The 20,818-nt window shown below is 45.1% G+C and overlaps 1 protein-coding gene across 7 annotated transcripts in view; it reads left to right on the plus strand.

The window, feature by feature from the left end:
* myo15b (myosin XVB) overlaps positions 1 to 19,574 on the plus strand; it is a 248,999-nt gene extending 229,425 nt beyond the window's left edge. For all 7 annotated transcript variants that reach the window (XM_069929307.1, XM_069929308.1, XM_069929309.1 and 4 more), the window contains 9 exons: positions 176 to 252; positions 3,257 to 3,333; positions 7,115 to 7,245; positions 7,363 to 7,457; positions 10,339 to 10,416; positions 15,147 to 15,243; positions 16,427 to 16,575; positions 16,653 to 16,777; positions 19,253 to 19,574. In XM_069929307.1, the coding sequence (XP_069785408.1) occupies positions 176 to 252; positions 3,257 to 3,333; positions 7,115 to 7,245; positions 7,363 to 7,457; positions 10,339 to 10,416; positions 15,147 to 15,243; positions 16,427 to 16,575; positions 16,653 to 16,777; positions 19,253 to 19,436 (1,013 nt within the window). In that variant the 3' untranslated portion in view covers positions 19,437 to 19,574. The remainder of the gene's footprint in view (positions 1 to 175; positions 253 to 3,256; positions 3,334 to 7,114; positions 7,246 to 7,362; positions 7,458 to 10,338; positions 10,417 to 15,146; positions 15,244 to 16,426; positions 16,576 to 16,652; positions 16,778 to 19,252) is intronic.
* The last annotated feature ends 1,244 nt before the right edge of the window (positions 19,575 to 20,818 follow it).

A 20,818-nucleotide genomic window follows, 5' to 3' on the forward strand; every position in this document is an offset into this window, starting at 1 on the left:
TGTTAAGCACATTACTTTGTTATTTTTTAAAAATGCAGATTATATTTCCTTTTGATATTCAAAGTCAAAATGAACTACTCAGAACTGTGTCATTGTATGAGTGTTTTGGGATTCCTATTAGTGTTTAAAACTATGCATAGATGCTGGAAGTTCTTCTATTCCTGTTTCATTGTAGCTCTAATGAGATTTATGGGAGACCAGCCCCTTCAGAGGAAACATTCCGCCAGTGATTACTTATACAAAATCCTAATGGTAAGTTCATCTCTTTCAATGTCATACTTCTCCGAATGTTTTGTAACCTGCCCACATGTCTTCCAGCCCTGACGCCCCCACGGTCTGCCTGGAGTATGGATCGTGGAGTTCAACCTAAAGCAGCAGTTCTCAACCCTTTTCTTTCCACTCACCTCCCACTTCAAGTAATCCCGATGCCATCGGTGCTCTGTGATTAGTTAGGGATTGGTTAAGGTGGTCTGTGAGTGGGAAGGGAAGGTTGAGAATCACTGCCCTAGACTCAATTGTTACTGAAATATGTTGCTGGAGAAAAATTGTCATTGGCCCCATTTCCTTTGGAGTTCAGAAACCGAGCACATAACGAGTTAATGAGGGACGATTAAAACAATGGTTTTCAAACTTTTTTCTTTCCACCCACATCCCACCTTGAGCAATCCCTTAATAATCACAGAGTACCCATGGCATAGGGAATACTTAAAGAGGTATGCGAGTGGAAAGAAAAAGGTTGAGAACCACTGATCTCAAGGGTGCTTTAAAGAGACAAATACCACACAATTTGCTGAGTGGACTGTGGCCAACATCCACCAGGTCGATCACACCATTACTCCAAGAATGATCACCTCCAGGCAGAAAGACGATTTAGACTAATTGGCTGCTCCAAATTGTTCCAGTGTGTATGTGGGTGATAGAATCTGGAGGAAGTTGAGAAGAATGCGAGGAGAATAAAACACGAGACGAGAGTAGGATTATTGTAAATAGGTGCCTGATGGTGAGCACAATTGATGGCTGAAGGGCCTGTGTTACACGACATTAAGTCTCTACTTGTTCATGAATTTTAAAGGAGCCTGATGGTTCGAGCAACTTTTTCAAATAGGCCACTGGAAGACAATTGAAGCATCATCCAATCCATTGTGAGGCGCTCAAAGCTGCGGTCTTGTTCCCCCTTCAGTTCCCACAACCGTGCTGGAGAAACTCTGCAGGTCACATTGCACCCATAGGAAGTAAATGGTAACCAACGTTTCAGGCTTGGGCATGCCTGAAAAAAGGATGTGACCTGCTGAGTTTCTCCAACATGTTTGTGTTCTTGCACTCAACCCCAGCATCTTGTTTAACTGCAAGTTCCCACACTTTATTGTCTCACCTCGAGACCATGTAATGAGAGCCCTTGTGCTTGGTCACTGAAAGATGTCAAGGAAGAAACCTAACAGGAGATGTCGGCTTGAGTCAAGTCAGAAACACAACAAACATCCAAAGTTCACAAGAAGAATGTTATCTGGGACTGATGGAAAATAAGGTTGGGGAGTTCCCTGTGAGGATTGGGGATCTTGATGCCTTCCAGAGCTGAAGCCGACTAATTCCCATGTCACATATTGTTACGCTCAAGAATAGGTTCACAGTGTTGTCACTCGGATCGGCATCACCCAGTATGGTAACTCGTGACACCCAATCCCCACCCCCCCCCCCCCCCATACCAGACCATATAGAATCCTTAGTAATGTTTTCTGTACCCATGTTACTTGTAAATACTAATTACCACAATATTGTAGCTAAAACACAAGCAATTTTGTCAAAAGCAGCGACGATAAAAGCAACAAAAAAGACAGCGCGTGCAAACGAGACAGTGTGATTCAAAGCGTCGTTGTAATTGGGTCATAATGACAGCTCTGACCGGAGTGCATTAGCAGGTTAAAAAAGTAAATGAGCATCGAGTTTTAGCCTCGTAGGTATATTGATGCATGTAAACTGGGCTTACAAAAAAGGTTTTTGTTGTTACAACTAATGACAGGGATATTTTTATAAAAAATAATAAATTTCTGCTGAAACACTTCACAAACATTGTAGAGACAATCATTTTTTGTCACCCCCTCTGATGGTGTCACCTGGCGCAGGATGCACCCCCCTGCACCCCCCCCCTCCAGCGACGCCAACATAGGTTCAAGGCTGAACACATGGTATGAACAAGCAGTGGTCTTTATTTACACGGAGGGAATTCACGAAAAGGGCACAGACTTATTTACACAGCAACAACACACATCGGGTGCAAATTAATCGCTGCTAAAACACTCAACCATCCAATGGGAATGCAAGGGTTAAACACACAAACCATCCACCCACAGGCAGTAATGAGCGGTAAATTAATTACAGCTAACAAGTATATCAAATGAACCTGGTTTCCAGCATTGACCATGACTCAGGATCTGGGACAGGCCCATTGCAGTCAGCCCTCCGGTGCGCCCGCCCGTGGCCAGCAGCCCGGACTTCAATTATAGTCTTGGGGCAGCAGCAAAACAGAATGAGCGGGGCTCCACATGTAACTCTTCAATTCGTTGCCCATTCACCTGACCCGCTTGGACACCATCACACGTCAGCATCACAGGTGGGCAGATCTAACCCTTTATCGGTTGAGTGAGGTCACTTCCAACCTCAGGCTAGAAGAGATGGAGGGTGTGCAGAGCCTTGGGATAAGAGTCTTTAGCCGCTTTCAGGTGGCCAGAATACCCAACTGTAAAGCCGCCTATTCTACCCTAATGCAGCTGTCCGGTGGCCACCTGAAAATGGAGAACGCGGCACTGACCTAACCCTCCTCCTGTAGGTATGATCTCCAGCTCAGAGAATCCCCCATTGCACCTGAAGCAGCAGTGGGATGATGGCCACAATCCACAGAAGCCGGTGTTTGCTCCGACGCGGCTCTCCTTCAGCCGGTGCGCTCAGGTGACAGAAAGGTGTCTTTCTCCGCGGCCACCTGAACGTCCCAGCTGCACTCCCCCAGCCGCGTCTGCAGGTGCATGACCTGCGTCCGAGCACCTGAAAGCGGCTTTTATGACCCTCCATAATCCACATTCTGACCAGGCTCCAGCCAGAGACGTCACATGACCCACATGATCCACACCATATGTACCAACGTGTGGGCCAGAGCTTTCAGTGGAGGAAGGGCAATGCGGGAGAAAATATCCGTGAAATGTAATGCTCAAAACTTTTCCAGAAGTACCTAACTGGCAGGCTGCCTTCTTATGTTTCCTTGTAGCTATGCAAGGAGAAGACAAAGCTGCAAGACGAAGTATGCTGTCAGATCATCAAGCAAATCACAGATAATCCCATGAAGTAAGTGTCCAGAACTTTGATGGAGCTGTTGCTTGGATCCATCCATTCATCCATCCATGGCTCATCCCTTCTCAAGCAAAGATGAACACAGTGCCTTGTAGCTTTTCAGCTTTAGGCACCGTGTGCCATGGCAAAGACTTGGAGGCGAGTGCTTGCCCAGGACAAATGCCTCCCTCTGGGTCTCATGCCACTGGACCTGGCAGAGTGCGAGGCATGACAACCAGAGTGACGCGGGATTGCCCCGCAGTGGTCTGTTCCAAGACCGTGCTCGCTGGCTGTTGTCCTTACGGATCCTTCGCCCACCGAGTCTGCTGCTGCAGACCACTAGGGAAACTGTTTCCCGCACTTTGTCACAGCCACCAGCCCCTGCTGCCCGACTGACGTGCTATTTGCCCATAGCTGGGGCCCTTTCTAGGTACTGACGGCTGGACGAGCCGAACCTGGGAATTTGAAGTTGGAGTTGTCTTCTCCTCAACCTTTGCCTTAAAAAGGCTTTGCCCACAAGGCAGCGGGTAGATCAGAACCTCTACCATGGCCTCATTTCATGCCTGCTCTCCGGCCTAGCCCCTGAGGTCCGGGGGGGTAAGCTGCTTTGCACTGTCAGTCAGTTCTTGGCGCCAAGCTCCATTCCAGTGGCATGAGTCGGAGGATCTGCAGGAAGTTCAGTCTGAGGCGCTTTGCCGGTGTATTCAGCACTGAATGGTCGAGACCTGGGAGTTGGTCACTTCGTTTGTTCAATTGCAAAACAACTTGCGTGGTGGGAAATGAGATGGAAGAAAGGATTGGACTAGATGGGAAGACGATCACTGTTAAGAAACACCCTGTTCAGTTGCCTTACAAGGCGCAGCTGGCAACACCGTGCAGACGGTTCAAGTCACCCTCTCTGGGGCAGTTTGAACAGGGAAATAGTTGCGGGCTTTGACTGCAGCGCCTAGATGCTGTATACCTTTTGTTTCAGAAGGCTGGTATAACTCCCAGCCGTGGAGAATACAGAGGACTTTGCGACCTTCTGTTTGGGGGGATGAGGGGGGGGGGGGAAGCGGATGGAGGTGTACAGGGACCGGATGTCCGTGGCTGAGGGTGAGACAGCGAGTTCAGGGAACTGGAAATTGTCGAAGTGACCGAGGGTATGCAGAGCCTTGGGAGACGAATCTTCATGGCAAGCAACAAAGGTTGTGTGTATTGTGTATAAGATAATAAAGAAACTTTCCCAAATTCAGCTCAGGGTCGGTGCTGAATTCACATGCCAGTTGTTAGCTCCGCAAAGTTCACTTGTTGTGCAGTGGCCAAATGTGGTCAATAATGTGGTCCGTAACTGAAGGTTATGCCAACTGCCTGGATCCACACGTGGATAGCCCTGAATGGAGTGTTAGAGGGGTTCCAGCAAACATACTGGGACAGTATTTATAGCATTCTCTGATTCATGTTGAGTATTCCAAGATCCCACAATTCATGACTCTTCATGCTAAGATTAATTAAATTAATTGACATGTATCACAACCGAGCTCGTTTAGATCAAAGGGCTTGCTTCTTGTGCTGAGGTCAGTTACAGTTGATTACATACCTCTATGAATTGAATCCGGAGCCAGGCCTGGCTGGCTCGTTCTGTTGGCTCTAAGGTCTTCAGTGAGCATCGTCTTCCCGGGCAAGATCGCAAACGCTGTTCACGGCCTGGTGTTACATAATTACACGAGGCCAGACAGCTAACAGCTATCCAGTGAGGTGCTTCCATCACTTGTAAGAACCAAACTGCTGGAGAAGCGCAGGAGGTCAGGCAGCACCGGTGGAGGCAGAGGGATGATTGATGATTCGGGTCAAGACCCTGTGTCAGAACTGGCTGAGCCCACACGTGAAGAAATAATCCTGAATGTATGTGGTGATACACCACTAGCCTACTGCAGGGAGCAATCTCTGTACCTGCAGGAAGATCACCGGAGGACAGACCACCCCTGGCCGGCTGTCAATCAGCCGACCTGAATAGACCTAACTCCACCCAGCTGGCTGTCAATCAACCGCACGTGATATAATCCTGAGCTGGCCCTTCCCGAGCAGTCACTCTGGAGTTACCAGTGCAGCTACCACTGTAGCAGAGACTTTTAACTGAATAAAGCCTGTCGTACAGTCTTTTCTCACGGTTTGTGTCTGCAGCAGGTGCATCACAATGTATTACTGGTGGCTTCCAGCAAACACAAATTTCTACCTTGTATGAGAGAAGAAAACCTGACTAAAAATGTACCCCTGGTGATCAATTCCTGCTTGAGATTAGAATAAAACGTTCACTGGAAATGTGAAATAAAAACAGGAAGTGCTCAGCAGGCCATGGTGCATCTGGGGAAACGGGAAGCAGGGTTAACATGAGACATCGAAGATCCTTCACCAGGAATATTAACTTTGCTTCTCCCTCTTCAGAGTGATTGTTCCAATCTGCTTTTAACTTGTTGAAACCTGAGATGGAGAATGGGGCAGGGACGTACAGCGCAGTATCAGGCCCTTCTGGCCCATGAGCCCGTGTTGTCCCAATTAACCTATGACTCCGATATTTTGAAGGGTGGGAGGAGACCAGAACACCAGAGCAAACCCCCACAGACGTCGGGAGAATATAATGGCAGCACACTAACTGTTATCCTAACTGTGCCGCCCAACCATACTGTGTTCGGTGTTATTATTAGCCCAGAACCTGCAAGGCAAATTCCTGAATGTTATAAGTAGAAGACACTTTCTGATCTTTCAACCTTTAAGAAGTTGGCCACAAAAATCTCAAGTCCCATCGCGCACCTCAGGGCTGTGTGCTCAACTCGCTGCTGAACTCACGACTGCATTGCCAAATTCGGCTCAAACAGAATTGGTAGGTTGTCCTCCTCGGCAACAATGATCGGCTTAGTGAGAGGGTGTCGGGAGGTTCATCCAATGGTGCAAGAACCACATTCGGGTCTCAACATGGACAAGACAAAAAGAGAGTATTATGGATTTTCAGAACAATGAAGGTCAACCATTCTCCATTACACATCAGTGGTTCTGTTGTGGAGAGAGACGTAAGTACAAAGCTCCTTGGTGTGCATATAAAGGACAACCTATCCTTGGCCCACAACTCCTCCCCATTAGTCAAGAAGGTACAGCAGCACATACACTTCCTCAGGATATTGAGGAGGGAAAGGCTACCAGCCCCATCCTGACAATATGTTATAGGGGCACAATTGAGAATGTATTGTCCGGCTGTGTCATTGTGTGGTATGGAAGCTGCAAAGCATCGGATTGGGTCAATACGCAGGATCAGCAAAATGGCTGACAAGATCAGTGGCATTTGCCAGCAATGTTGCTTAAATGGGACTCAAAGAATTACTGAAGACCCCTTCCATCAAGCCCACAGAATCTTTGGCTCACTACCATCAAGGAGAGGGGTCCAGGAACATCCAAATCAGGAGGGCCAGGCTTCTTCCCACAGGCTGTGAGATTGATGAACAGTATCCTGTAACCGAGTAAATCATTCCAAAATAATTGGATATTTTAAAAATGATATCTTTCTGTATATTTGTGATTATTATGTGCTGTACATTGAATGTGCATGAGTGTGCACCATGATCGGGAGAAACATTGTTTCGTTGAATTGTATTTGTAGTCAGGTAATAAACTTGAACATTGCTTGCTGTCAAATACAAAAAGATGGACCAGTTAAGCAGGTTATCAGGGGCTGGGCATCTTGCAGAATTAAAAGTCAATGCCTCCCAGCCACAAGGCAAGACCCTGGAAAAGTAAAGATCTGACCAACTGTGTTTCTCCACAGAGAAAGTTGCACACGGGGCTGGCAAATCTTGTACTTCTTCTTGGGCTACTATCCATGTACAATCAACCTAGGGCCTTACGTCACCAGCTATCTCCAGGATATCTCCAAGAACCCTAATCACTCATTCCAAGGTACAATTTAGGATGAGGCTTTTCATTGCTAACTTTAAAATCAATGAGGTTAAAAATGTTGAATTTTTCAGAGCTGCACCTCGATTCCGTAACATCGGCCACTGTTTCTTTCCCCAGAAGTGGCAACTTCTTGCCAGAACAATATGGAACGTACTGTGGAGTTTGGAGGTCGACATTATCTCCCATCCAAACTTGAAATGGAGGCTATTATCGTAAGTTTCACCATCTGGTGCAGGCAGGATATTCCCAGAATCAGGAATAGATGGAGATTGTCGGAATACCTGCCCTCAACCGAAAAATCCATGCTCGTCCCGGAAAGGAACAAAGGCATTAACTGCCTTAAAATGACAAAAGTAGAAGTCACTTGGGAAAACCTCATTCATAAAGCACTTTAACATTAACAACCACAGACGTTTAATCAACAAAAAATAAATCATGAGAACGTTCGCAATAGGAGTATAATTTTAAAAAATATTTTATTTAAGGTTGAACATCACAAAACATAACAATAGTTAATACAATTTGATATATATAATGTGATTAATGGTTTTTATATTTTTTAAATGCCCCCCCAACCACTCATCTAATGCCCTCCCTCCCATCTTCCCCAACTACAAAGAGAGGAAAAGGAGATCATTATCTAATACACTCACTTTTAAAACTTTAAAGCTTCTTGGCTGCAGGAGCGGTGACATCCACTGGAGTGGACCGAGACTTCACGTTTTAACATCAATAGCTTTCAACTATGGGCTCTAAACTTTAGCAAAGAAAAAATATTTATCTCTCAAATTATGTGTAATCTTTTCTAAAGGAATACAGGCTTTCGTTTCATTATTTTCATCCCTAATTTCGAGTCCAATTTCCAGGTAATAGCTAAACATTTTTTTAGAAACCGCCAACGATAAGGGCAGAAATTCAGTTTGATACCCATTCAATTTCAGTCTTAAAGCTATTGATTTAATATCTCCTAGTAAAAACAACAGTGGGTCAAAAGGCAAATTTATTTTTAATATCTGCTCAAAAAATAATTGAATTTGCCTCTTTCACCTGCTCCATTATTCTTTTCACTGAAAATCAAAAGGCACTTGCAGATACTAGAAATCTGAAATAAAACAAAACTGCTGGAAACACTCCATAGGCCAGGCAGTATCTGCAGGAAGAGAAATAGAGTTAATATTTCATATTGAATACTGGGAAAGAGAGAAACAAAAATTATTCCAGTAGCAGAGAAGGTCAGGGAGAGATGAGTTAAAAAAAATCTGTGGAACCAACTATGTAAATATAGCAGTCTGAGGAGATAATACTCCTTTGTCTGTTATTTGTTGCCAATTGGGACATGACCAGAGGTCAATGCCGGACTTGTAGAGAAAGAAAAATTACAGAGGAATGAAAAGAAGAAAATAGGAACAGGCCATGAGGCTGCTCAATCATGGCTGAACTGCCCCAGGCCTCAACCACTCTTTTTAAATGCTTACATTTTTTAAAATTACTTAGACATTCAGCACAGTAACAGGCCCTTTCAACCCACAAGCCTGGGCCGCCCAATTAGACCTGATTGACCGACAACCCCCCAGTACGTTTTAAATGGTGGGAAGAAACCGGAGGGCACCCCCCTCCCCCCCCCCCCCCCCCCCCATGCAGACACGGGGAGAAGGTACCAACTCCTTACAGGCAGCGCAGGATTCGTAACAGCGTTGCACTGACCATGCTGCCTCTTCAGGTTAGGGGGTGGTGATGTGACACATGGTATGATCCATGAGTTTGTGGTCATATTCATTCGTACAATGTGTAGATGCAGCACAATTCTTACTCGCTACAGCCATGCAGGCCCATAAGATACACCAAAGGAATAAATTAAATGACCACAAAAAGAGAGCTGAAAAATGATGTTTTCAGAGTGTGAACACAATTTTTTTTTTGTCTCTTGGGGTAATTTATGGTGATTTGCAGGGAGGTTCAAGAATCTTCAATAGCTGTTGGAAAAAAACTTCTTGAACCGCGAGGTGCTGGGCTTCAGGTAGGTAGCAGTGAGAAGAGATAGTAGAAGTCTACGATATTGGCTGCCCTTGTGAGTTGGAGCCTTCTGTAGATGTATTCAGCGGGCGAGAAGTCAGTGCCTGTGATGGATTTATCTTGGTTTGCCACTTTCTGCAGCCTTCAGAGTTCCTGGGCACTCGAGCTTCCAAAACCGGCCATGATGCAAAAAGTCTTCAAAACCATAAGGGGATTGTATAGGTAAAGTGGAATATTTGGGCTGGAAGGGCTGGAAGTCTAAATTTAAAATTTAAGATACTTCCCACAGTAAACCTCTAGAAGTTCAATAAAGAGTTCAACAACATTCCAAATCTCCTCAGACTTCTTAAAAGTACAGGTGCTTGAATGCTTTCTTCACTGTTACCTCAATATGCTGCCTCCTAGAGAGGTTCTCCGTCTTAGTGACACCAAGACCAAGTCTGTTGTTCTGGCACCACCAACCAGGCTCCTGATCTCCATCCTGCGTTCTGTCTCATCATTTTCTGGTTCAGTGTGATACAAAAATGTCTAATTTTATGGTTGAGGCCAATAAGCCAGTTCAGATGGAAAGGAGAAGGTTTGCAGGATACAAGGACCAGTATAAGCTTCCTTCCCTAACAGCACACACACCATCCTGACTTGGAAATGTGTCGCCATTCCTTCGTCAGTGCTGAGCAAAACACCTGAACCACCCCCCACCCAACAGCTTTATAGGAGGCACATCCACAGGTGAAAATTAATGGGTCCAGGAAGAAATTCACCACTGTCTTACAGGTAATAAATTCAGGCCTTCCCAGAAATCCTCAATTCATATCCAATGAATGAAGCTGAGGAGACAGATTTTGGGTGCAGGAGAAGCGCCAAAAATTGCAGGTACTGGATTGGAGCAAATAGTGGGAATGATGTTTGTTAAAGATCGGGATTTCTTCCCTAACACTATGCAAGGTGAGTGACCACCAGTAGTCGTTGGTTTCTCAGTCACTGACAATTAGAGATTGCCAAGAACTACCCAGATTTTCTTTTATCCCCTGGTTCACAGCAGCGTGCCTATAACTTGTATGTGTTGTGTTTGTCCAACAGAATGGACGCACCTCGCGTAGGATCAGCGTGCAGCTGCCCGGGAAGTTGGAGCACGTGTCCAGGATCAGGCCATTCTCGGTATGTGCCCAGTCAAGGACTGGGAGGGCATTAATGACTTGTTTTCAAGCTGAGGTGATCATAGAGCTGTTTGCTCTTTTCTGCAAATGAGCTGCTTCTATAGTTACAATTTTGGTTCCTGTTTCTCCCCTTCCATAAACTGTACCATTGGTGCAACAGATAACAATCATCATGGTTCCAAAGGAGAAGGGAGAGTGCCTGTGTCCCTGTGATAGTATGGGATCCTGCCACCACTGTATATATTTACATGTAGCGACAGGGATTGGCTGCCACGCCTACTGGCAGGTCATAAAGACCTGCTCCTAACCAGACCCAGGTCAGTCTGGACTGGTTGACCTTGATATACTACATTCCAGTCTTTTGTTAATAAAAGCCTTGGTTTGAGTCAACAAGTCTTTGAGTCATTCCACGTGCTACAGTCCCCATCAGAGATTGGACTTTACGCCACAGCTTCTGTTCTCGCTTTGTGCCCAGGTCTAGAGGTCAGATCTTAGACACAAACATTTATATTTTTCCCCAGTGATTTCCAGATTATTCCTAATTTTGAGCAGCCAGCCAGTGGATCATGCTGACCCGCCATCCCATTGGCGTAAGGTTGGTTACAGCTCTGGGGACCCCCCCCCCACCCCCCCCCTCAGACCCAACTTCAGATTGACAGGTTAGGTGGCTGAGGTGACTGGTCAGTCAGCAGCCAATGCTCCCTGTGAGTGGAAGAATACAAGGCCAACACATGCAAGGCCAGACCAGCTGTGGAATCGGAAGTCCGCTCGAAAGGAAATGAAGAATGCCAATTTGATGATTGGAGAATTAAAAGTCAGGGTTAGACTTTTTGTGAAACAAGTGTTCCTTAAAATTGCAGACATCAGTATTAATACGAATGGGAAAGAGGTAGTCAGTGCCTTTTTGGCAGGCATTTCATCTGGATTAACTGTTGTGAAAGTTACAGTGAGCTGCACTGTCAGATTTTAAAAGGTACTGAGATTACTGAACCCTTTTTTAGGTCAAGAGGTATTAAATATTCATGTGAAAACTAATTCTCAAATTCACACATCTCTCCTTACAGATTCATAGTTATACAGCAAGTACACAGGTTCTTTGGCCCAACACATCTGTGCTGACCAAGAAGCTGATGTAAACTAATCCCATTTGCCGGCATTTGGCTCATCCCTCTAAACCTCTCACGTTCCGATTCATTATCGTCTGACTGTACACATACAACCAGACAAAACTGTTTCTCCAGGCCACGGTGCACACACATAATATCTTCTTTGGCTTGGCTTCGCGGACGAAGATTTATGGAGGGGTAATGTCCACGTCAGCTGCAGGCTCGTTTGTGGTTGACAAGTCCGAAGCGGGACAGGCAGACACGGTTGCAGCGGTTGCAAGGGAAAATTGGTTGGTTGGTGTTGGGTTTTTCCTTCTTTGTCTTTTGTCAGTGAGGTGGGCTCTGCGGTCTTCTTCAAAGGAGGTTGCTGCCCGCCGAACTGTGAGGTGCCAAGATGCACGGTTTGAGGCGATATCAGCCCACTGGCAGTGGTCAATGTGGCAGGCTCCAAGAGATTTTTTTAGGCAGTCCTTGTACCTCTTCTTTGGTGCACCTCTGTCTCGGTGGCCAGTGAAGAGCTCGCCATATAACACGATCTTGGGAAGGCGATGGTCCTCCATTCTGGAGACGTGACCTACCCAGCACAGTTGGATCTTTAGCAGCGTGGATTTGATGCTGTCGGCCTCTGCCATCTCAAGTACTTCGATGTTGGTGATGAAGTCGGTCCAATGAATGTTGAGGATGGAGCAGAGACAATGCTGGTGGAAGCGTTCTAGGAGCCGTAGGTGATGCCGGTAGAGGACCCATGATTCGGAGCCAAACAGGAGTGTGGGTATGACAACGGCTCTGTATACGCTAATCTTTGTGAGGTTTTTCAGTTGGTTGTTTTTCCAGACTCTTTTGTGTAGTCTTCCAAAGGCGGTATTTGCCTTGGCGAGTCTGTTGTCTATCTCGTTGTCGATCCTTGCAACCGATGAAATGGTGCAGCCGAGATAGGTAAACTGGTTGACCGTTTTGAGTTTTGTGTGCCCAATGGAGATGTAGGGGGGCTGGTAGTCATGGTGGGGAGCTGGCTGATGGAGGACCTCAGTTTTCTTCAGGCTGACTTCCAGGCCAAACACTTTGGTAGTCCGCAAAACAGGACGTCAAGCGCTGAAGAGCTGGCTCAGAATGGGCAACTAAAGCGGCATCGTCTGCAAAGAGTAGTTCACGGACAAGTTGCTCTTGTGTCTTGGTGTGAGCTTGCAGGCGCCCGAGATTGAAGAGACTGCCATCCGTGCGGTATCGGATGTAAACAGCATCTTCATTGTTGAGGTCTTTCTTGGCTTGTTTCAGCATCATGCTGAAGAAAATTGAAAAGAGGGTTGGTGCAAGAACGCAGCCTTGCTTCACGCCATTTTTAATGGAGAAGGGTTCAGAGAGCTCATTGCTGTATCTGACCCGACCTTGTTGGTAGATAATAATCACGTAACTACAGAAAAATATCATAAAACAAATGTGTATAAGTATTTCTCAATAATTTACTTATTTCATTTACAAGAGACCAAGGTCGCAGGATACCATCCTTCATCAATCTTACAGCCTGGGAGTCCTGAACTTCCGATCATTTCAACATAATATTTTCCCCTGACTTTAACTTGTTCTTTATATTGATCAAACTTACACGTGAATCATATGGGTGGAAGAGGTTTGATTTCTCAAAAAATGCCTTTATATCAAAATAGACCTTCCTTTTGCTATGGATAATCAATTTTTGAGGATTTGGAGTTGAAAGGGGATTAAGAAAACTATTTTGAAGCTGGTAAATTTATTACTATTCAATGAATGAAGGAAAAATGTAATGTCCCAAATAATAGTTTTTTCTATTATTATCAGGTTAAGGCTTTCTAGGCCCTAGTTTGATATTACCTAGACAGAATGAATTTGAATTATTGATATGCAGATTGAATAAGTTCATTTTGATGATGTATAAATTACTTCAAAAAAGAAGCTTTAGGGAATTCATAAATCAAGATTAAGATGGGAGGTCAATTTAAAGAGACAAATAGATGAGAATGACTGGATGAAGTTATGTAAGGAAAATATGATGAAAATGATTAATGTTGGGTACAGACTGGTTCAATATAATTTTTTGCATCAATTATAATTAACTCCTCAAAAATTTAAAAAAAGTTGAATCCAATATTATCAGATCGATGTTTGACATATGGTCAGGAAGTTGGTCCATTTTTGCATTCTACTTCGACATGCCCTTGAGTTAGAGGTAGGAAATTTTCTGGAGAAAATATTTGGGGTTAAACTCCCACAGGACCCGATGTTATTTTTATTAGGTAATATTAAAGTGATTAGACCTAATTTAAGCTTAACTATGGTATCCAATTGAATTTTTATGAGTTCCTTTAGAGTTTCTAGGAAGTGCGTAGTCATTACTTGGAAATCAGTTATAGATGTAGGGATGGAGAGATGACATGCTGAACTATGTAGCTGTTGAGAAAATAACATAATTTACATAATAAGTATCAATTTATTTCAAACATATGGAGCCCGTATTTACGACACATTGGTTTGAACATTTGAAGGACTGTCATGTGGGTAACCCCCAGCTCCATTATCATTCGAATTGAGACTTTATATTTCTTTTTGACATTCTCCCAATGTTTTTTCTTTTTTTTTCCTGTCTTTGATATATTTTGGGGAAGGGATGGGGGGTTTATATATATATGTGTGTGTGTGTGTGTGTGTGTGTGTGTGTGTGTGTGCATATTTATATATACTGCATGTGTAATATTTTTTCTCGTGTAGCTTTATTGATGTGGTTTTTAAATTCTTAAATATTCAAAAAAAAACACTTGCACCTGAATCAATGCTGACGAGCCAACTGAGAAGGGAAAATAAAATAGAAACATAATCTGTCTGACTCGCCTTCTAACACCAACCCTATAATAAACCACTTCATCTCCCACCTCCCAGCAGCCAATTTGGCATAAATATACTAATGAGGAAAACGTAAGTGTGACTTTCAATCCATTCCCGTTTTGATGAGATTTCCACCTGAAATATTAATGTAAATTCTCATTTTCGTTTTACTTGGGTTCTAGAGCATTTCTGGTAACTCTGAACTAAGATCATCCTGAGGCAGTTCTGACCAAGTGTAGAGATAGCTCTGTTCTTTACCTGACCTGCATGGTGTCTGCTGAGAGAATAGTTAATGGAATAGTGTAGTTGGAGTTGAACCCATTTCCTGCAAGTGCTTAATTGGCTTGTATAATACAGTTTTACTCTTTACTAAACTGTGCCAGGGAGCACTTGATGGAACAAAGCATTGGGAGCTTTGTTCAGAACTCAAGCCATATAAAGATGGAGATTATTTGATGCTAATTCATTTATTCCTAACCATAATGATAACAAAACAATCTACTACTCTTAGAAAAGTACCAAAACCATCCTTTTAAAATCCAGTGGTAGAAGTAAGTGCAATCATTTTGATATAGTGTTGATTTATCAGAGAGAGGTGTGCGTGCGTGCGTGCGTGCGCGACAATGTTGGAAGATCACAGTCTGTCATCTGAAGAGAGAGAAACCCACCAACATTTCGGGACAGTGATCCTTCCTTCCCTATGGACAGAAGTGGTTATCAAGCACTAGAACCGAAAAGCATGCTCAATCTGCACCTTTTATGCTTACAGGTAGGAAATGAATTGTTGATGGAAATATGTGGCACTCTTGGAATTACTGACGCTGAAGAAGCCAAGGAGTTTTCCCTCCTTGCTGATAAGGACAATGGTGAGTGAAGGTCAGAATGGAACATATTTCAGGGTTGGATTTGGGGCTTAAAAAAGGGCAAAGAGAGAAGCACAGAGAAAAATAGAATCTCCGTATGGAATTGAGAAAAACATGGTTTTGGGGGAAAGGGAGAACTCAGTTAAGGATGATAAAGAGTGGGTGTGAGTACAGGAAACTGGCAGATTTAAAGATAGTGAACAGTTAACAAGATTTGAGAAAACAATTGAAAAAGATTGATAGCCAGAAATTCAGAAGGGTTAAAGGTAGGAATTGTTCTGCCGGTGCTGTTGTTGGATAGCCAGGGTCTCTGCATTATAGATGCGGTGCTGCTCAGAACCTAACAATACTGTCGTCATTAGGCACTTTTAAGCCACAGCACCTGGGTAACCCTCCTGGGACCCAGGTGTGATTACTGGGGCAAAGGTGCTTCCAGCACCTTTTTAGCTGCAGAAGGATCGACCCAATGAATCGCCAACCCGGCGATTTAAAGGGGATCCCGCCCCTGCGATGATGCGGTAAGTGATGCATCACGCACTCAGAGGAACTATCGGTAAGTCTTCTCCACCCGACCCCCCACCAGCCATCTCCCTCCCGACCCTTCTCCTCTCCCCCCCCCCCACAGCAGCGACCCTTCTCCTCTCCCCTGTGGTAGCGACTCCTCTCCCCCACAGCAGCAACCCCTCTTCTCTTCCCTGCAACAGTGACTCTTTTCCTCTTCCCCACGGAAGTGACCCCTCTCCTTTCCCCTGTGGCAGCGACCTCTCTCCCGCTGATCATGGCACCACCCCCCCGCCCCGGCAACATCGACCCCTCCCCCCATGGCAGCGGCCTCAGTCCCTCTGATTGTGGCCCGCCTCTCTCCCCCTCACGGTAGCAACCCTCTCCCTCTACCCCGACTGTGGCAGGCACTTAACCCAGGGGTTTCCCTGTGACGCCAGCACACAAGCACTGTTCAGGCCACCGGTGGACACGTTCTGGGTAAGTTTAACTGGATTCCCTGACTACCTCTGAGGTTGATCAGGGACCTGGCTGGATTTGCACCATGCCTACCAGGTCGGACCCTTTCAAGCTGCCAGGTGAGTGGGCCACTAACCGGGCAAATTGCCCAGTTCACCCCATTTTACACGGCAGCTTGAAAGGGCCTACTGAGTCTAATTGTGCCCTCCTCACTTGTTTTTAACAGGACAGGTTGCCAAACCCATCAGGTGGAATGAATACATATTTGATTTCCTGCTGGATGATAATTCTGTCAGATTTCAATTCCAACGCACCATTTGGAATGAACCTTTGCGTTTTCACAATGACCTCTATGTTGATTTGCATTATAATCAGGTAAACCTTTGACCTCTGCACTTTTGCCTTTCTGCTGGCTGACTCGTTGAATCCACAAAGTCCTTGCCTTTTTTTAGGTCGTTCCGATTTACCGGAAAGGACACCTGCTCTTGCCGACTGACATTCATGAAGCAGAACGCCGCATGGCACAACTGGCGGCCTATCAGCACCGAGCCAGCACAGCAGAGCCTGAGCCTTCTGAGTAAGTGGTAGGGCCGATACAGCTCCCAATGTAGGGAGGCCTATTAGATAAGGTGTCGAGGGGCACAGCCAAACTCCGGGATGAAGGGGTGAGGCAAATCGTGATGTATTGACCTGAAATACCAGGCAATGGGGTTTAAAAGGAAGCGATGAATGGGAGATAGTTAAAAGCAATCCCCTCTGCATCTGGCTGTAGGGAGGAATAACACAAAATATTCACATTTTGATCAGAGATTGAAGCCCAGAGAGTCTTAATTACCTCATAAAACTGCTTTGAATATGTTTTCTGCACATCAGTGGTGTCTTGACTAAATGATAATTAATGTCATTTTCACTGGAACTAACTATTTTAAAGCTTTTGAATAACCACTTCAGATGTACCCAGCTCATTTCTTTTGAATTCTGAAAAATAAGCACAGTTTACCTCTAAAAGTGAACGATAGAAATACTGGAATAGTCCGACCTGTGTAAACAATGAAGTAAGGTGATAAATATAAAGATTGGAACTCTGAAACAAGGAAGTACATCTGAGGCTGAAAGAGCAAAATGGGGGAAATGTTTCAGGAAAGGATCTTAAATAACAACCCCTTGTAACACTCCGAGAGGTTTGTCTAAGTCTGGCTATCCTACTGCAGGCTGAACAGGGAGGGATTCAGTCAGGTAAGGTGCGAGTCAGACCAGACCAGCTCAGCTTTGAACTTTATCCTGTTCACAGCAGCTTACCAGTATTACCCCTTGTGTCCTCTGATCAGAAATGAGATCCACAAGTGCCTCCCAATTCAATCAGCTGAGGTAAAATTTATCCTTGGGGGACACATTAGGTTCAGTCTGGCTGTGACCAAGCCAGGTGTCAATTTTATACACAAGTAGACTGCTAACTATAGAACCTCACAGGTCCTTCAAGCTATGATGTTGTACCAATCTTTGTAAGCCTACCCAACAATCCAACCCTTCCCTACCTCCCTCCCATAACCCTCTATTTTTCTTACATCCACATGCCTATCTAAGAGTCTTTTGGATGGCCCTATTGTTCCAGCCTGCTCCATCACCCCCAGCAATGCATTCTAAACATTCAAATCTATGAAGTCAGCACTTAGCCAAGTGTGGGTGTAGGGGCAGCACAGTTAAACGCTGTAACAGCGCCAGTGATAGGAACCAGGGTTCATGTCTATAAGGAGTTTCTACCTTCTCCCCGTGTCTGCGTGCGTTTTCTCCGGGTGCTCTGGCTTCCTTTCCCCCAACCTTCGAAACATACCAGGGTTCTAGGTCACTTCTAAAATCTTTCAAAGTTTACATTTGAAAATAAATTTAAAGATAAAGCTGAAGGCAGTGGATATAAAAGGTTATACAAAAGATAGAGCAGTGGACTGAGCACCACCCTCTTCGGTTGCTCCATCAGTAACCTACCACCTTAAGCTCAGAAGTGGAGGCATGGCTGATGACTGCACAGGGCTCCGTTCCATTGAAGCAGCCCATGTCTGCAGGCAGCCAGACTTGGACCATCTAGGTTTGAGCTGGTAAAGTGCCAGGCAATGACCATCTCCCACAAGAGACAATTGCACTACCTAACTGTACTGACAATAACCACACCAGCAGTGTGAGTAGAAGACAGCTTTAATAAACTAATATGTTCATTAAGAGGTCTTGTCTCTCTGCAAGACGAACCTGGAAGGCGAGACTGTAGCTCTGGACTGCTTTATATACAAGGTCACCGGGATGACCCCTGGTGACCTAGTAGTGTAATTACATATCACGACATGTGCAGCATCAATTATATTTGGGGGAGTTTCCTTTGCCATGTTCCCCGTGTTTATATCCTGCTGGTCTCCATTACCCTGAGACTCAACTGGTGGAGCCACAAAAATGTTGTGGCTATGGATCCAAGTCAAATCTGGGGTGACCAATTCGCCCACTGCTTCTCCACCATTCAGACAGTCAGGAGTGAAGGATATCTCCATTCTTGCCACTCAGGAATGCAGCACAAAATAAAGCAAACTGCTTCCCTTGCATCCTACTGAAGACCTTCACCACTCACGCTCCCCGGCAAGGTGCACAGTGGCTGAAGGGAGTACCATCTTCAAGGTGCACTGTGGATACTCACCCAGGCTATTCACACAGCCACCTCCCAGTCTGTGAATTCTGCCACCACACCAAAAAAAAAGGGCTCTCTCTCTCTCTCTCTCTCCTGTTCACCCATCATCATCCTCACTGGGTCCATCCTGAAATTCACTCTCAACAGTGCTGTACAGTAGGAGCGCCTTCTTCCGCAGGACCACAATGACCCACCGCCCCCAGCTCAGCCTCATCCCCATCTTTTTGGATCGATAAATTGCTTCTTCTCAATTAAATTATGTTACTAGGAACTCCTGGAAGAGTTCTCTTTCTTTTCTACTCCCCTAGGAAAGGTTAGGGTTGTATCTCAGATGGTTTGTACTCATTACCTTGGGGTTGATGGCTGCGGTGTTTCTCTTTGCAGGCAGAAACTGAAGACGTACCTCCCTAAAGCAACAATGAATGTTAATGCTATCCTGAAGGAAACCCTCCAAGAACTCAACACAATGCACAATCTTACTCCCGTTGAAGCCAAGAGGTTCTTCTTAAGTAAGTGTCTTCACGATGAAGAAACAAAAAAACTCTTAAATGTACACAAAAACATCTGAGAAGGCTAATCAAGTTTATTGTCATCTGACTGTACAATCCGAGGAAACAGCGTTACTCTGGACCATGGTGCACATAATAAACACACCTATACACAAAAGTATAACAAAAAATAAATATGTATAAATATTACAGAATAATTTACTTGTTTCATTTCTAAGAGACCCAAGGTTGGAGGACACCATTCATCAATCTCACAGCCTGTGGGAAGCAGTGATTTCCCAGCCTGGCCGTCCTGATTTGGACGCTCCTGTACCTCCTTCCCGAAAAGGGGTAGGTCAAAGATCCTGTGTGATGGATGGTAGAGAGCCTCAATAATTCTTACAGCACTATTCAAGCAACGTTCCAGTTGAAGGTTGTTAATAAAGGAAAGGGAGGCCCCAGCGAACTTCTCAGCCATTTTGCTGACCCTCCGTTTTGACTTCCAGTCCAATGCTTTGCAGTGACCGTACCACTCAATGAATCAGCCAGGCAGGACACTCCACTTGAGCTCCTGTAATATGTTGTCAAGATGGGGGACCGCTAACCTTGGCCTCCTCAGCCTCCTTGGGAAGTGTCGGTGGTGTTGCACCTTCCTGGCTAGTAAGGAGGTGCATAGGTCATCTGTTATATGCACACCAAGGAATTGTGTGCTCTCCACGACAGAGCCATTGACGTGTAGTCATCCTCCTAAAGTCCACAGCCTTGTCCATATGGAGACTCAGGTTGCTGTTCTCGCGCTATTTGATGAGCCTCCCAACCACCTCTAGTTGCCGAGGAGGCCAACTACTGTTGTATCATTGCAAGTCTGATTCTGTTTGAAGTGAATCCAGCAGGTGAACAGTAGTGGGCTGAGCACACAGTCCTGAGAGGCTGATGGAACTTGAGATTTTGCTGCCAACCTGAGCTGACTGGTTTTATAAGACATAGGAGCAGAAATAGGCTACTCAGCCCATCGAGTCTGCCCCACCATTTAATCATGAGCTGATCCATTTTCCCACTCAGCCCCAGTGCCCGGCCTTCTCCCCGTAACCTTTGGTCATGAAGTCCAGGATCCAATTACAGCGAGGGATGTTAAATCCCAGCGAGGGCAATTTATCCACCAGCCTTTGAGGTATAATCATGTAAAGTGAATCCAATACTAGAATTGGACCAATAACCCATAGTCAGGGATATTAGGGTCCTCGGGAACTGCTTCCATCATGTAATTAAGAAATTTCCTGTCAACAATGACATTATCAGAGTGCAGTGAAATGGAGATTCTAATTCGAAAGGGGACCACAAAGAAGTTTATATCAGTTATGTATTCTTTAATCCAATAGGTACTCCTATTTGTGGTAGGGAGGAGGCCCTTGAAATCGACGCTGAGTCGTTCAAAAGGGCAGGTGATCTTGATGAGGTGTAC

The sequence above is a fragment of the Narcine bancroftii genome, chromosome 3 (assembly GCF_036971445.1).
Source record: "Narcine bancroftii isolate sNarBan1 chromosome 3, sNarBan1.hap1, whole genome shotgun sequence".
NCBI classification, from domain to species: Eukaryota; Metazoa; Chordata; class Chondrichthyes; order Torpediniformes; family Narcinidae; genus Narcine; species Narcine bancroftii.